Genomic DNA, 16,609 nt, shown 5'->3' on the forward strand with positions numbered 1-16,609 from the left:
TCATTAAATCAGTAATACAAATTTCCTGGTATTTCCTTAAAAGCAATAACTGCACATAAAAAAAATCCCAACCAAGGCTTGATTCCAAGGGAACATCCCAGGTTTTATGGACAGTTAATAATATATGCATGAAAGGAGTTGGATTTGTTGCTGTGGCATGCACCCCACTAATCTCAGCTTCTGGTCCTGCTCCCTGAAGGCTGTACACAGCCAACTTATGTTAGAGCAGAGCTCACTGACGATGCTCTAACATATGTTATAGGCAGAAGAGACCAAAGGATAATTTCAAAACAGTACAAACATAAAGGGTGATTTAAGGTCACTTCTCTGCCTATTTCCTCTCTACCAAGAGAATGCGAAAGCAAATGAAAGGTTTCTGAACACCTAATAATTTCCTTTATTTTTATGCAGTGTCTAGCACAATAAGGCCTTGCTTTGAGCCATACAACAGAACAATACAATATCAAATCCAAAGTATGTGTGCATAGTTGATATGTTTGAATATGCAATGTATATGTGTATGTACGTTTCACTGGAATAACATGGTAAAACTAAATATTCTGAAGCAAGAATTGTGCAAGGCCACATTAATAAAGATTATCGTAATAGGTATGTGTGCTGTAAGTGAATTAAGTTATCACAAGCAATAATAATCTAGGCATTCCCTAATGTTTATGAGCTTGACTTTGCAGTCTGAATGTTCTCCAATGCTCTGCTCAACTGGAACATTTATTAATTTACTAATAAAAAGGCATTTTATGACCACAGACTTGAACCATCACTAGAACAGAGATTTTTACACAGAGAACTGTTTAGTATTACTCTTGCTGCTGAGCAATTGACTGTCAAAGGCAATTGCTATCTTCCAGGTGAATATGCTATATGCTGTTTCTCACCCATAACCAAGTCGGGTTCACAGCCAATTGCAAGACAGGAGGAAAAAAAAAGAGCTTGTTTAGCACTGCCTATTATTATTTCCCTCCTCTTTCCAGGTTCTATTCTCAGTTTCTACACCCTTATCTCCAATCCCATCTCAAGTTCCTGCTTCATCCTCCCTTTGGAATTCACTTTCATGGATGACAGTTCCAGGGGATGACAGTTCAGGAGAAAGGCAAGAACGCCATTCTGGGATGTGGTGATGAATGCTTGGTCAATTTTCATTGGTTGGGTAAAAACAAAGTTTTTTCAGGTACCAAATATCAAATTTCCATTCTAAAGCCTGTAAGAATTAGACTTTCCAAATAAATGAGTGTAACAACGTTTTACAGATGAGTAAAATTGTGGTTTTCTTCTTTAACCACCTAGGAAATGGCTGAATGGTTTTAACTAAGACTTCTAAAATAACTTTTTACTTGGGCATACCTGGAATAAATACACCTTTCTACATTTTGATGAACACTGACTCATAATTAATGAATATTGAAACAATCCATCAGCTAGGTCTGAACACTATCCAAACTGAGAAAATTCAGGGCATTCAGAAATAGATTAGAATAATACAAAGATTCTCTATTCTCGATTTAGCCTGCTGTCACAGGACACCACCACATGATACTGTTTTGAGAGCTCTTATACAGTAGGAAATGTCTAGAAATACACATAGAGAAGTCAGAGATGGAGAAGACCTAAAACATTATCCAATCCTTCTCTCAGGGCCAATGTAAAAAATGCTTTCTCCAGCATGTTTACTTGTCAATTTTATTGCTTACTTTTAGAAGTCCCTGGAGATGGAGCTGGCATGCCTTCCTTCTGGGGGACTGTTCCACAGACTCTTTCATCTGACTATCAGGAGGGGGCTTTTATGGTTGAGTGCTATTCTGCTCTCAAAAGTGACTACATAAAAGAACATCTTCTGATTTCACATACATATTCCCTGTGTATCAGAACTGCATCTGTTTATTTCTATGACTCAGACATGCTTCCACTATTTCTGTTTCTGTTACCTCTACAGAACAAATGCTTAGTTCAGAAGCAACATGATGGCTTCTGTTGCCTCTTCTCTGTGTCCAGAGTTTGTCCCTCAGTCTATGCTCTTTAAGTGGTGAAACTGCACAGATTAAAATAGAACTGCCCAACTCAACTCTTCCTTAAAGTCCATTTCAAGTTGTCGGCTCTCAATTATACGTTATGTTTCATAAAAAAAAGCAGGCATACAAACAAACAGAAAAAACCTTCATCACTTATTCATATGAATAAATAAGCCAGTACCTTTTCATTTTCAAATTGTTCCCAGTAATCAGTAGTTACTAAAAGGCAAGCACTTTACTGGAAGTACACTACAACTCCTGAGAAGTTTTGTACAATGAATTGCTTCACTCATACTGGACAGAGTCACTGTACACTTTTGGACAAACCATACTTTTCCTTCATTACGTTGTTTCAGATCTACACAGGAACTCAGATCAACTTTTCCTGTTATTTCTTTTCAAAGGCACAGTCCTATATTTTTTTCTTAACGCTTTTGGCAAGAAGCAGAAACAATGAAATAACTGGGTCGTTCTCAGAAACTTTAAAAAAGCTGTACTTGGAGTGGCAAATCTTAGCTTTTAACTTTAAGGGAAAAAAAGGATATTTGCTTCCTTATCAATTGTAACAAAATGACCAGATTTCATTTGAGACAGATTCTGTGATCTGATCACATGGCAGTGTATTCAGCGACATTAGTACACCAGAAGTGCTATAACCAGCACTGTCAACACTGCTCCTGGCTGCACCGGGCTATCCAAGTGGTCTTCCTTCTCTCATTACAGAAACTCCACAACTTTTTCTTATTACGGTTTGTAAGTAATATTTTTCATTCTCCCCGTCCCCCTTTATCATGGATGACAGATTCAATTCAGTCAGACACGATCTCAAAGGAAATGTGCTCATCTAGCATGCCTAGTGCCTCCCAGTGCTTCAATCCACTGAAGGTTATAAATAAAATCTCTACAGGATAAGAACATAGGTGCAGGAGGAAAAAGGAAGGGTGTCAAAAGGATACTGGATCATTTCACTGCACTGAATCAGGACAAAGGACGAGTGTGTCCAAAGAAATCAAATCTGCAATGATTTTCCTTGTGGTTGTTTCTGAATATCTTTCCAAAAGTAACCTCCCTCCCCAGGAATTACTTACGTCTGTGGAGCTGGGGCTAGGCAGGGACACAGGCTGAACAGCCGCAGGAAAAGTAAATGTGGTCTCTGTCTTTTCATTTTCAGGGGAGTCAGGATAACTGGACAGAGGGGACGTGGGCGTCAAAGCCCCGAACCCCAGCACCGTGTTGTACTTAGGTGGACGACCTACATATTAACAAAAGGGAACAAACAAACAAACAAACAAACAAAATCTTACATACCTTTGGCCAGTGGTCCTCATTGGCTAGCATGAAAAAGGAAATGATGTAGCACAGAGAGGAAGTTAATATAAAAGTTACAAGTGGAAGGACAGAAGCAAAGATTTAAACATTTTTTAGAAATACTTCAGTAGAATTTTGCAAGGAAAGAACATTTAAAAGATGTATTTCAGAAAGAAACAGAAATAAGTTCTGTAGAAGGTCAAAGAACTGCTCCCCAAAAAGCTGTCTGGGGATACTTTCTACTCCTAGAAACAAAGCTACCCAGTTTTTGGGGAAAATATGTTAGCACCAGAGCTAGATAGAAGCCACAATAACTACTATGAAATCCTTTCTGCTGTTATCCCACACATTCCTATCTTTCTACTGCCAGCAGAAATCTACACAAAGGTTAAGTCCTTTATCAGAGGCCAACACTCACCATTCCAACCCCCTACTCTTCTTCTCATTTTCTTAAGCCCACTCACCCACAGATCAGCACTTTCTACCCTACTGGTACATCTTTTAAATTAGGGTGCCTCAAGAACGGGTCCTGCTGTGCAACTTATAACCCCAGAACAATCAGTTGTAATCTATCATTGGTCTCAAAAGGTGTCCCTCATCAAATTCTGTGTCTTTTCTTAACCTTTCTCAGTCTAGTATGTTTGACTATGCACAACTCCTATATGCTCCTTCAGATCAGTAGAAGTGCAAAATGTATCCGCAACTATTTTCTTAAAATGGTGTATGCAAAGACAGCAGAAAACAATATGTAACCATCATTTCTGCCTCCCTTCTCCACAGTAATTTATGGATATGTAAACATAAAAGACTTAGGATCTAGGAATAATTCCCCAGATCTTATGTTTACAGATTGTCAGTCCATACCTATTAACATGCTAAACCTTGCATTTAAGGTCTGGATATGTTCCAGATCTTAGTATGTCCTTGGAAATGGATTTCTGATAGTGATGTCCATGGCTGAAATTTCTGACATGCTCAGCACCAACTAAAGCTCTCAAGGGCACATGCTTGCATAAGCTTTTCAACTAATATACTGCTATTCTAAACCACAAAATAAATGTATACATCCAAATCTTTTATCAATTCAAAATGCATGCTACTAATTTGGTGCTGATACAAGGTACAGGGTCAAAACAGTGTGAGAAAAAAAAAACAAGACAGTAAAATAGCAGTCAGTATGCATAAACAGGCTAAGAGAATATTAAGCACAAAAACATGCAATCCCTTTCATTGATGCAGAAACTGTTCACAATGATTTATAAAATAGAATTAAGAAATCATTATTACAAGTAGGAGCATTTTTTTATCCATAGAGCAAATGGAACACTTTAACTCAGTAAAATCTATACCACACTATTGAAATATACATATATATATATATATATTTATTTATTTTTTGTGCTATTAGAAAATAGCAGTATACCAACATGCTTTATTCAAAACAGCACAGGGGTCAGCTCTGCCACACTGAATTCTGGACTGATCAGGTTTGTCATTTGAGTACATGTCAAATGAATAATTGACATAGCAGCAAAAAGAAATCATAATTGAACTGATCAATTATATACTTGACTGCATAAGTTCTTAAGAACTGTGGAGAATCATCAAAAATCAGGAAAAATTGTTACATATGGGTGGTTGATGCCTTGTTTGAAAATCAGTGTGAAGTTCTCTGCTATGTTGTGATGACTCATCTCTTTACATAAGAATTTGGACTGAAGAATACTGCATATCTACACAAAAGATCGTATTCCACTCCTGGACAAGTGGCACTCTGCTCACAAGAAAGTGCTCAGAATGAGCAAGATAGTCCTGCTCAAGACAAATTCTTTCCAAGGACCCATTCCTGCTCCTAGAGGGGAGCAAGCATTTCTCACACTGCTTCCTCTCCTACTTAGGGCACAGACACTTCTTCCACAACCACCTTCTTGACAGTAGCAAAACAATTTAGTTATTAAAAAGAAAATCTCGACAGCAGCTTTATACCTCTAAATGATGTTCAGGCATATCACCTTTCACTTTGCTCTATTTTTGTGGGGGAAGGTGAAACTGAAATGAAACACTGAGCTGCTTAATAAAACCTGCTATGCTAATCCCTAGAAGTCAGGATCTGTGTCTACCATGGAAATTTACTAGACAAATGAAGTCCTGTAAAGTCCTTCTTTGCTTTGCCCTTCAAATCAGCAAGGGGACTGCAAACACAAGATAGAGGAAGAGGCACAGAGCAGGAAGATGTGGCTAAGTATACCTCACCTCTTTTACGCGTTCCAGGATGCATTGTGCTGTTCAGGTACGTGACTGCACTCTTCTTGCGCTGCAAGGGAACACAGAACCATTTTTGCTGGCTAACATTTGTGGCAACAACTATATAAAATAGCTGATGAATAGCAAGGTAGTACTGTGTATGATTACTAGCTGTTCTGGAGCATAGCTTCAGAGAAGTTAGCTTTTTTACACTACCCGTGACCTCTGGACTGCTTCAGACCAATATGCAAGCTAATGTAATGGTTAAGACTAACACAGACTGCCATTTAATTTCAGTTCTACATAGGGGAAGGCAGAAAAGGACATAAAGTGTAAGAACACCCCAGTGTGCTTCCTGATTAAAAATCTACGGGTCATATCATTGCAATGGCTATTGGAATTACAAACAACAGCTTCCCTGTCTTGTCAGAAGTAAGATGGCTTAGGTGGCAATGTGGCAGAAAAACACACAAGCTCAGAATGAAAGGATCAGCTTCCCCCAGCAAGAGATCAATACCTCAGGCTCAAAAACAGCTCCACTGTATACTGGATTTGCTGTTGTTCTTCTTTTCCTCTCTTGTCGCTTACTTTGGATTTCTTGAAAAACAAAGCATTCAGGTTAGAAGAAAACAGGCCCTAGAAATTATATGAGCTCCTAAGAATGCAGTTTGTACGTGAAGATTTCTACAGAACACAGTTCATGGTCAACAGAGGAAACTTTACCATACTTCTACTTTCTGTAGGTTTGAAACTAAGAGTTGACAAAAAATACAAGCATAGTGCTCAACTAACTCACAAAATGATCATCATCTTCTTTCTAAATAAGAGTACGTCAGGACTAAGACTTTTTATACTGGCAGCCAGTGTAATTCTAAAACTAGAAGCCTCTGATAACCTTGTCAATACCTAAAAATAAACACAGTACAGAAATAGGCAAGCTGTTGCAGCATAAGGCTGTTTTTCATTGCATAGGATTAAGAAAGCCAATTACATTCTATTAATTCATTACACTTATAGGTTACAGTCCCACAAAACAATGAAATAAATGAGAAATTCAGATGTGGTTTACTGTAAAATTATCCATGGCATAACTCTGCAGATACAAAGGCTGCCCAGAATGCGACAATATTGTCACAGATTTCTTTCCTACCAAAGCATATACTTTCTTGTCAAACACTGACCCTTCTGATCTTAGTTGCATCAACGACTGCTTTGGTTCCATGTAATAAGGAGAATAAAGAAGAATGTGTGGGAGAGACTAGTTAGATCACGAGTACAGGCATCCCAAAAGTACGTCAGTGTAAGAAAATACTACACTGAATACAGAAATATGTTGGACTTGTAATTCCCATTCAGAATGGCTATGAAACCAAGAGCACAAGAACCAAGTTAAGACATTTTTTACCTTCCAGATGGTCATGAGTAACTAGTCCTAGAGATACCATGAAGGCAAGTTTCTGTGAGAGAGGAGAAAAATACAGAGATCATGACAATTCCAATTATTAGAATAAGCTACTTTATTTAGGCCCTTCAAAATCCGTTGGCAGGCAATTAAGCACCACAAATGTTAGTAATAATGCTTTGCTTCTATAACTCACTTTTCATTTATATATGTTAATTTGGGAACCTAGGCTGAGACGTAGGGAAATGCCAATTGCTTATGATCACATAGTTGGCAGAGCTAGGAACAAGAAAGCAGTCTCTTTACTTCCAGTACACTGAGGTAACTGTGATTGGTTCTTAGTAAATGCCAACACAGCTTGCTTGCCATATTATTGCAGACTACAAGGAGCAAGTCTGTTATGCAGTTTGATTAGGCTTTCTCAAGGAATTCTAATTTTAACGCAAGAAGTGCACAGACATCTACAAATCAGAATTTGTACTGACAGCAACGAATCCTCACATTATAGTAGTCAGCTTAAATCCATTAAAAAAAACAAACAAACAAACAAAAACAAAAAACACAGTAGAACATTTAGGTGTAATTAGTTCCAGAGCTCAACATGGCAGAAAGGCTCTAAGAAAAAGCCATTTTGGTCTTTCCATTCCCCTGGGACTAACGGGACCTAAACTGGAATAAAATCTCAGCAGTTCTACAGCAGTCTAAAAGCTCAAAGAAATGGAAATCATCACTGTAATTTAAGCCTCCTGGTTGAAGGAAGTATCAGGGAAATTATAAACTTCTAACTTAACAAAAGACCAGGATGAAAAATGCAAATGCATTATATCTGTTTAGATTTTTTTATTCTCTAGACCTGATAGGTCTATAGTCATAGACCAATAGTTATTGCTGCCTAATAGAGTATATAGAATATTAAGCTTTAGGAGTCTTGAGGAAAGAGAGGGGAAAACAAAGTGTTTTCTGAAGGACAGAGAAATTCCTTTTTTTTTTTTTAAGGAAAAAAAAAAGAAAACTCTGGATGTGTTCTGATACCTGTGGATTTTCTTCTCGTTTTGGCTTCGGTGCAGCAGGTGGAGTAACTGTACGACTTTCTGTTTGTTTCTCTTCTGCTTCCACATGTGGTTTAATAGTCTGAAAAAAAAACAAACAACAGTGTTTCTCTCATTCCCTGATAAGGAGGACTATATTACTTTGACTAATAAAGCAAAACAAATACTTTAGCAGATATGGAGAAAAACAGTTTAAATTTGGCAGTGTATTAACAAAGAATTGGACTGAGGAATGTTAAATAGTGTTTTGGTTTAAGAAAGGATGGAGCAGCCTCACAACCATTCCATTAACCCAAGCAGTCATGCAAGCAGTAAAAGTCATCACAAGAGTTAACTCCATTACAGAAGACACTATACTGTATGGGATGGAAAACTTCCAGGTAAAACCATTCTGCATGGTTACATGCATTTTATACTTCTGGCTTCTCAGTCTTCTTGAAGAATTATGAATGGCTCAAAAACTCTCTCTCTCTGTCCCAAGACCTCATATTTTTCTGTAATTTTTTTCTTAAGTTAGATCCTTCTTCAGTGGTACCACAAAACTCTGCATGACAATTCTAAACCCGTGGCATAGCTGTTGATCCTACAAACTGAAGTAATCTCTACAAAGACACAAACACCTCCCCATTACTATGCAGAGAAAACATACTGAAAAGTGAATATATTATTAAACCACCACCATTTTTTCTGTATGTTTTGCAACAGTTCCTTCAATTTCCAGTAATTATTTGAAGAGCAAATGAATATTGCTGACATCAAAAGGAATAGGCATCAAAAGTATAGTATTGTAGAAGTACAACTTCAAATCATATGAAAAGGGCACGCATTGCTGAATAACTTGTAGAACTGCCTTAAGGTACACAAGAACCTCCTCGTGTGAATTCATAGGGAGAACCAAACACAAGCATATCTTTAATGCACAAGATTATCTCAGTCTCTACAGGTGACTTCAAACGTGGAAGATAACTTCAAGGCACATTAGCCTAAGATTTGTAAGTAAAATATATAGTAATATATGCAGAATTACATAAGTACATGTAGTATGTTATAGATAATGCATTATATATTATATAATGGTATAATATTACTAACATATAATAAAGGGAAGAATTAAAAGCGAAACAGAAGATTGCTTCACTTGAACTAAATGGCAAGGATGCAGCAGCAGCAAAACATGCTGAAGTAAAAACTTTAAGATTAAAGTCTTCAGTGGAGGGAGACTTTAATAATCTAGAATGCTCTGTTTCTGAGGGTCTCCCTTCTGCTCACTTAACCAAATTTAGTCATGGTAAACCACCAGTCCTCTAAAGATGAGTGAGTCTATTTTTGTCCAATCGTAAGACAACAAGACTATAAGATCAAGGAAGAAATTGCTGGTTGGATTATGTACTTCAATGGGCTTTTTTTTTGTTGGTTTGTTTGGTTTTTTGCTTCTCTGGTTGGCACCATCTGAAAAACAAAAGCACTGAAAGTATTTTTCCAGTGTTTCCTAAAGGCTTCATGTGAACATGGAATTCAGTTCATACTTGGTCTCCAAGAAATAAGTACAGCCTTGGAATATAGTTTACTTGTTAACAAGCTGAAAAGTAGAGAGAAAATAAAACTCCTAAAGTATAAGATATTAAAGAAAAAAAGGTAATTTCTACCCCAAGAGTCACAAGTCATTCCATAATTTGTACTACTGTTGGAACATGAATATTTCTAGCAACCAGTGAAAGCTTCCCCAGTTCTTATCCTCTCCAAAACTGGCACCATAAAGCAATAAATCCAGTATGTTTATCCAGTAAGCACTTTCTTATCTGTACCTGTTTTTCAATGTTTGGTTTGCTGATCTGTACAGTTTGAGGTCCAGCGAGCCTGGTACCCGGTGCTGCTATCACGATGCTGGTGAGCTGTGCCATAGGGAAAGTTTTGGCTATGGTTGCTGTCTGCCCGTTAACTACACGAACTGGATGTATGGAGTTCTGAGAGTTGGGTAAAGAGGTGGGTGTGAACTTCGTGGTCAACATCACAGGCCTCTGAATAAGCTGAGGAGCTGCAAGCATTGGAGGAGGTGCTGGGGCAATAGGAATGTTATTTTGGGCAACTGGTTTAGGTCGAACCTATAGGAAAAAGAAAAAAAAGAAGAGGTATTCATAGATCAATACTGCAGAATAAATTATTTATTAAATCTTTCAATTCAGCCTGTATAATCCGTGGAAGATTGATTCCTACCAGAATGTAATTTTTAGCATAGTGTCATAAGTATGGTATGAGAAGGAAAAAGAAGAAAAAGTCATATTTTCAAACCTTCCTTCATATGATCCATCCACATAACATTTGCATAAGCAGTCACAGTCCCTAAAATGGTATTTGGATACACAGATATTTATATTACATATATACTGCCAAGTACCTTATGCATGTCTAAATCAACATATTGCTTTTGCAAATCAAAAATTAATGTAATATTTACGGGCCTGTTGAGACATGTTAGAAGTGTGTTTCAGGGCTTTATGTTGAGTCTTCAACAATTTTTCAGAAAATCCTTGTTATCATTACTATCACTCTGTACATATCTAAACAGACACCTGCACATCCACTCTTGCTAAATAAATAAAAATTTCAAGATAATACATTAATCTTTCACTGAAAATGCTAAAGGGTACAGGTGAAGGCAGTAATATTTTTCTTTCTTGGGTCACAAAAATATTTCAATACTCCACCACAAATACTTGCTTATTTATTGCCCATTGTTTTTACTTGCCACATGATTTCCATGTACAGGAGCAGAATAAATTACTCTGAAAATAGTCTTTCTCATTATTTAATTTCTATTGTCCTATCCACGTTTAATACTTCACAATGGATTTTATAATTGAAAACTAGGTGACATTCCAATAGATTTTACGGTCCCTAAGTTTTAAACGGATAGCGGCCTATACTTTCCTTTTTTTTCTTTTGCAATATATTAAAGCTTCTAGTCAGTGCCAAGTATATCTTGGAAATGAAATAGCTCCTCCAAGGTTTATTTTAATGAAGAAAGAATCAGTGTCTTTTCCAATCTGTGAAAAGACTTGTTTTCTACAAGTTTTACTGCTCAGCTGTGAACAGAGATCACTCTCTGTTGCAATGCAGAAATACTTGGGAACAATCTAGAGACATTCTGTTTTTCCATCTTGCTCGTGAGCAGCAAACAATGATTAGAGAAACCTAAGGCCTTGGGTGGTGCATTGATTTTGCTGACACTAGTCCAGTGGGTTCATTCCTTTTGATGCAAATACATTCATAAATGATCACTATGTGCTAATCTCATCATCACAGACATGCAGGGAGGAGGAAGTTCAGGACATTTCTAATCCAATCTCCTTCTCAGTGCAGAGCCAATGCTAAATGCAGACCAAGATGCTCAGGGCTTTGTCCAGACAGATCTCGCAAACCCCCGAGGCTGGAGATCCCACCACTCCTCTGGGCAGCCTATTCCACTCCTAAACGTCCCCACAGTGAGAAATATTTCCTGACTGGATATTAGGACAACTTTTGTTACTGTGAAGGTGGTCAAACACTGGAACAGGCTTCCTAGAGAGCTGGCTGTTGCCTCATTCTAAGAGGCATTTGGACAATGCCCTCATTACATACTTTAATTTTTGGTTAGCCCTGAACTGCTCAGGCAGGTGGACTGGATGATCTTTGAGGATTCCTTCCAACAGAACCATTCTGTTCCATTCTATTGTACATCCAGTCTAAACTTTCCCATGAAGATGAACTGTCTCCTCCACCAGGTCACCAATAAAGACTGACGGGCATGACGTTCACCAAAAATTTCTCCCATTTCTGCTATAATTAAACTCCTACTTCTTGCTCTCTATACACGTACCTGTGGAAGAAAATTCGGACGAGGAGTGAGTCTGGGAGGAGGGATGAACTGCGGCACTTTTATGGGCTGGGGTGTAGCCTGAACCTGCTGTAAGAATGTAAGAGACAATTCAATCAGAGAAAAATAGCTTTGATGTTGTCCACCAAAATCAACACCCTGAATGTATTTTCAGATTTGATGTTCCTGGATTTCCACTCCATAGTTTTTCACTTAACAGCTTCTTCATTACAAATGTACTGAAAATGGAAGTAATCCTACTTTCTGGTGTCTGTATACATTTGTTCACAAACAAGGTATCTTTCCTTTTAGTGCATATGTATTAAGTACTGTGGTCTGTGACCTAAAATCACTTCATCTGAAAATAATGAAACTCAGATTTGTTTTAATAGTTCACAAATGGCATTATAACTGTCAGAAAGTAACTTCAAGCTTTGATGTCCAGCTATACTATCCTATCGTATTCAATGGCATGCAGGAGAATGAAAGATTTGTCTCACACGAATGAGAAAATTTGGAAGTTAGAACTCTTCTATTTCTAGCATATTAATGACACTCTGAGGGGCTGTAAATACACAGCCTAAAATGTTCGAAAGTAAGCCAATTGAAGCAATTAAGCTCTGATTTTGAGGAGTCCTAAGTACTTCTCTTTCTACATGAAATCAATTGGAGTTGCCAAATAATTAATCTGATTTGTACTACTAACTACCCTAGTTGAGTACTCAGTGAGATTCTTTGAGATTAATGTCCATGTTAGTTTTCACCCTTCTCTACTTGTGTCCATACGCATAAGATTACAATTTACTTCAAAAAGGTATCACACTGATTCATTAATGCTTGGGAAAATATTCTGAGATTTTTGATGAAACGTGCTACCAAAACCTAAATCATTTGTAAGTATAATAACACTATCACTTGCACAACTTAAGTAGGTTATTCAGCAAAGAGATTAAGCAGAAGCATGAAAGTCAGATGAGAGGGGGCAACAGATGACTCTGGAAAAAGGAATAGTAGAAAAAACTCCCAATGTTCTATCTTGATTACAGTGATGCACTATGTTCACCAACTTAACTACTCTGGAAAAGACTGTACGATATAACCAGAGCACTTTCCAAAATACATGGTTAAAGAAACAGGATCTGTGTATGAAAAAGTGGTATGTGAGAACATGGTAAGGAGCAGAATTAAGTGGTGTGTCTGACATAAGAGACTTTATCACACGAAGTGAACAAGAGAGATTGACTCAAAAAATGTAAAATGAAAACTTGAAATGATCAAACCATGCAATTCTGAAAGCGCCTTTACCAAACAAAAGAGTTGAAACTTTGCAGAACACAGCCCAGAGACTAGGTAGGCACAAAACAATTGCTGCTTCCCCGTGACTGAACAGTTACTACCAAGGAACCTTTACACAGCGGTGATGACAGCACTGATTCAATTATATAGTGCCAAACAGTAGTAACAGCCCATGTAGAGCAGATACTTTTCTCCTGGTCTTTTCGTTTAGCAATGTCAACCTATGAAGTCTCACAGCAAGTCCCTACTTTTCTACTTTCTGGTGCAAAAATGTGATTTTTTTTTTTCCTATAGCCCTCTTGCAAACTAAACCACGCATACCTGCAGAGAAAACACATGACATGCTTACCAAAGTGACTGTGTTTTTTGCCACTATCTGGACTGTCTCAGCGCCTGGCCCAGTGACCTTATTTGTTGTCTGGAGGTTGACCGGTGCATTCTGCGCATCAGTGCTGAGGACTGCTTTCTGGTTGTTGTTGATAGCAGTAACCATGGCAATGGTAGGTCTCTGACCCACAACGGAGGCAGGCATGGTCGCAGTTGCTGCTTTCAAGACGAGAGGTAGTGTCTTAGTGGTGATCATAGAAGCTGTAGTTACCGTTTTCTAGGGGAAACAGAAAAAACACTGTAAGAGATAGAGACACTGTAAGAGACAGAGACACTTGGTATCAGACAGGATGTAGGCTGGTTCGTCAGAAACAGAAGGCAAAAGAAAAGGCAGCATTAAGTCTACCTGCCTACTGTTCAGACATGCATATGATCTTACACTTCTGAAAACTGGATAACTAGAAAGAAATCTCATTTAGGGCACCTGTTGGGGACATTTTCATCATTTGCAGCATTACAAAAACAATTTCTGAGAATACGACAACCAAGTGTTAGCAGAGGCATATACGCTTTTTGATCTTTTAGTTTCATACTACTTTCAAATGTGTTCTGTCAACATCAAACTTATATGCTAGAAGTTTGTGAAACAAACCAGCAAACTAGCTTCTCATCAATTAAAATGCAAAATTTCAAATGGAAACTTTACTCACTGAGATCATAATTGGAGGAAGAGGGGAAAAAAACCCTCATAATCTCATTTTTTTCTTTAAGAACAAAAATGGATTTTGATTCTGTCTACTCCAAATTTCAGTTTTAGACATACATACAGTAATTTAGCCCTTTATGTTCTTAAGAATACCAGCAGGGCTATCCTGGAGTTGTGAACTGGCTGTCCAGCTGCAGGCAATTAATTCTAACTTCACTGGAATGGAGGAGTGGGGTTGGTTTTGGTGTGCACACACAATTCCAGATTGCTCTTAGCCTGTTCTAAAGAAGAGTGGTCCTGAATCAATGTCAGCATTTATCTGAAATACACTGAAATGCATTGATGCCCTATGCTCCCATATTAAGTGTATTCCAGAGTTAAACAATCATAATTCCCTAATTTTGTTTTAAAATGCACTGTCTTCTAAGACATTGAGGGAAACAGAAAATATCATCCTCATTCAAGAAGTAACAAGGCAGGAAAATCTCCACATGAAATTAGAATACAACGCACACAGAAAAATCATAGTGAATGACACTCAAGGGAATGGCAGGTAAACTTATTCCTTCTCTCTTCGGTGTAAAAAATTCAGTGCATCAGTGACACCATATCTTCAGAACAGTTATTGGCATCATTAAATGCTTTTAAAATGAAGTAAGAGTCATTCCCTCTTGACAATGGTGCTAGACTTTAGAACAGGAAAAAAATGGAGAACCAGGGGTCAGGCAGCCTTTCTCATGTTCTGAACACGCCTGATTCAGATTTCTCCATTATAATCACACAAGACCTTTCTTTTCATTCTAATAAAGTAATATATTTCCGGTTGGCTTCTTCAGTATTTTTTCTGATATTATTTCCTTAAACTAAAATGCATTTTGCCTTCATACCACCCATTTTTTACTGCTTAAACTATATCTTGTAATTATTAATTACACTCAAGTGTGAAAAAAACAAAGCTCTGTATAATGCCAAATCAAAGAATAACTCATGCTATAATTTAATACATTTATATAAAATCTAGTCATAATTATTTTTTCTCTGTCACAACGTGAATAATTCCCTTAACTTTTTATCTTAGATTTAAGAGCTTCTCATTTACTTCTACTGCACTGTCTCCACAGCAAGATGCTCCTTTCCCCCGAAGCAGTAACATTATTCAAGCTTTTACAATAAGATGTAACACAGTACCATTTTCACAAGAATTACATTAATCTATAAACATTTTAAAGAAAAGTCGAATCAGACATGTAATACAAGACTGGGACACTTGCAAGGGGTTCTGGTGAGTCTGAAAGTACTGAGAGCATATTTTCAGACCGCAGATCACAGAGCCTGAATTTCTGTTACTTTGCTGAGCATTAACTGCTTTGGTTATTCTAAAAAGTTTTCAACGCATGAATTCATACTGAAGTACCATTCATAGCAAGTTTGCTTTATTTCACATAACAGCACTGTAATAATATGACCTTTTAGCAGGCTTGCTGCTTTTTGAAAAAAAAAAAATATCCCCCTTACTGGATTATGTTAAGTATGTTAAAATGTCACTATTAAGGCAGTACGTATAACTTTATTCCTAAATTGAATTACTCTGAAAATAACCATTGAAAGCATTCTCTTTAATGGAAAATGTGTTGTTACAAAAGTTGGCAGCAAAAACCTCTCTACAGAGACAAAATAGTTGACTTTCCTTTACTGTTTCCCATATCTTTGCAGAAAGAGAAGGCACATTTTGATTGAGGGGCAACAGGACAAAGAATCTGTACATAGATTCCATGTACAGGAGCAAGTGACGATACTTTTAGAGTTATACCAACATGAATAACAGTTCACTTAAGGGTAAGAGCTAGCTTCTTTTCTTCAAATGAGAGGGAGACCTGCCTTTCAGCTCCTAATTACTTTCTGAGTGCAACTGCATCAATGAGTCAGAAGAGTGTAGCAGTTTTGTGACTGTTTCACTAGAGGGCTCTTTAACTTTAAACAAAACCTCAATTTTTGCAACCCAGAAGATGACCTGGAAGTTAATGCACGAATGCAAAAGTGTGGAACAAGAAGAAAAACTTAAGACTGCTTTTGCAGTTGTGTTTCCTGACTGAAAAGCAGAAACCAATGATACAGCAAAGGGTGATTCACCATTTTAAGACACATTAGTACACATTCTTTGTTCTCTCTTAGATTCAGTGTAGATGTTTGCGCTCAGAACCATCTTTTTCTAAGTGCTTAATTTCTCCAATATTCTTTTACATGTACCTAAGCCTCACAAAGACATTTTTAGAGAGCATTCAAAACAGCTTGTTCAGCTAATGAGAGAACGAAGATCCTAACCATTTCTTCCCTCTCTGCTTTCAGGAAAAGAGAAGACAAGAAGCATTACTGGTCAAAGTTATGGTTGCAACTCCC

General features: G+C 37.4%; 2 protein-coding genes across 8 annotated transcripts in view; one reads left to right on the plus strand and one right to left on the minus strand.

Annotated features, from left to right (window-relative positions):
• The window catches only part of SLC35C1 (solute carrier family 35 member C1), a 233,191-nt gene that overhangs the window by 83,537 nt on the left and 133,045 nt on the right, over positions 1 to 16,609 (plus strand). The window lies entirely within an intron of this gene.
• Positions 1 to 16,609, minus strand: part of PHF21A (PHD finger protein 21A) — a 121,325-nt gene that overhangs the window by 8,966 nt on the left and 95,750 nt on the right. For 5 of the 7 annotated variants that reach the window (XM_065754841.1, XM_065754840.1, XM_065754842.1 and 2 more), the window contains exons 7-14: positions 13,529 to 13,783; positions 11,887 to 11,973; positions 9,836 to 10,132; positions 8,014 to 8,112; positions 6,985 to 7,036; positions 6,097 to 6,176; positions 5,589 to 5,649; positions 3,116 to 3,279 (exon numbers count right to left, since the gene is read on the minus strand). In XM_065754841.1, the coding sequence (XP_065610913.1) occupies positions 3,116 to 3,279; positions 5,589 to 5,649; positions 6,097 to 6,176; positions 6,985 to 7,036; positions 8,014 to 8,112; positions 9,836 to 10,132; positions 11,887 to 11,973; positions 13,529 to 13,783 (1,095 nt within the window). Of the gene's footprint in view, positions 1 to 3,115; positions 3,280 to 3,335; positions 3,359 to 5,588; positions 5,650 to 6,096; positions 6,177 to 6,984; positions 7,037 to 8,013; positions 8,113 to 9,835; positions 10,133 to 11,886; positions 11,974 to 13,528; positions 13,784 to 16,609 lie in introns of all 7 variants that reach the window. The other 2 variants (XM_065754844.1, XM_065754845.1) reach the window with 1 other exon arrangement.

The sequence above is a fragment of the Cyrtonyx montezumae genome, unplaced genomic scaffold (genome assembly GCF_038088225.1).
Source record: "Cyrtonyx montezumae isolate F1298 unplaced genomic scaffold, pur_monq_1.0 scaffold_10, whole genome shotgun sequence".
Taxonomy (NCBI): domain Eukaryota; kingdom Metazoa; phylum Chordata; class Aves; order Galliformes; family Odontophoridae; genus Cyrtonyx; species Cyrtonyx montezumae.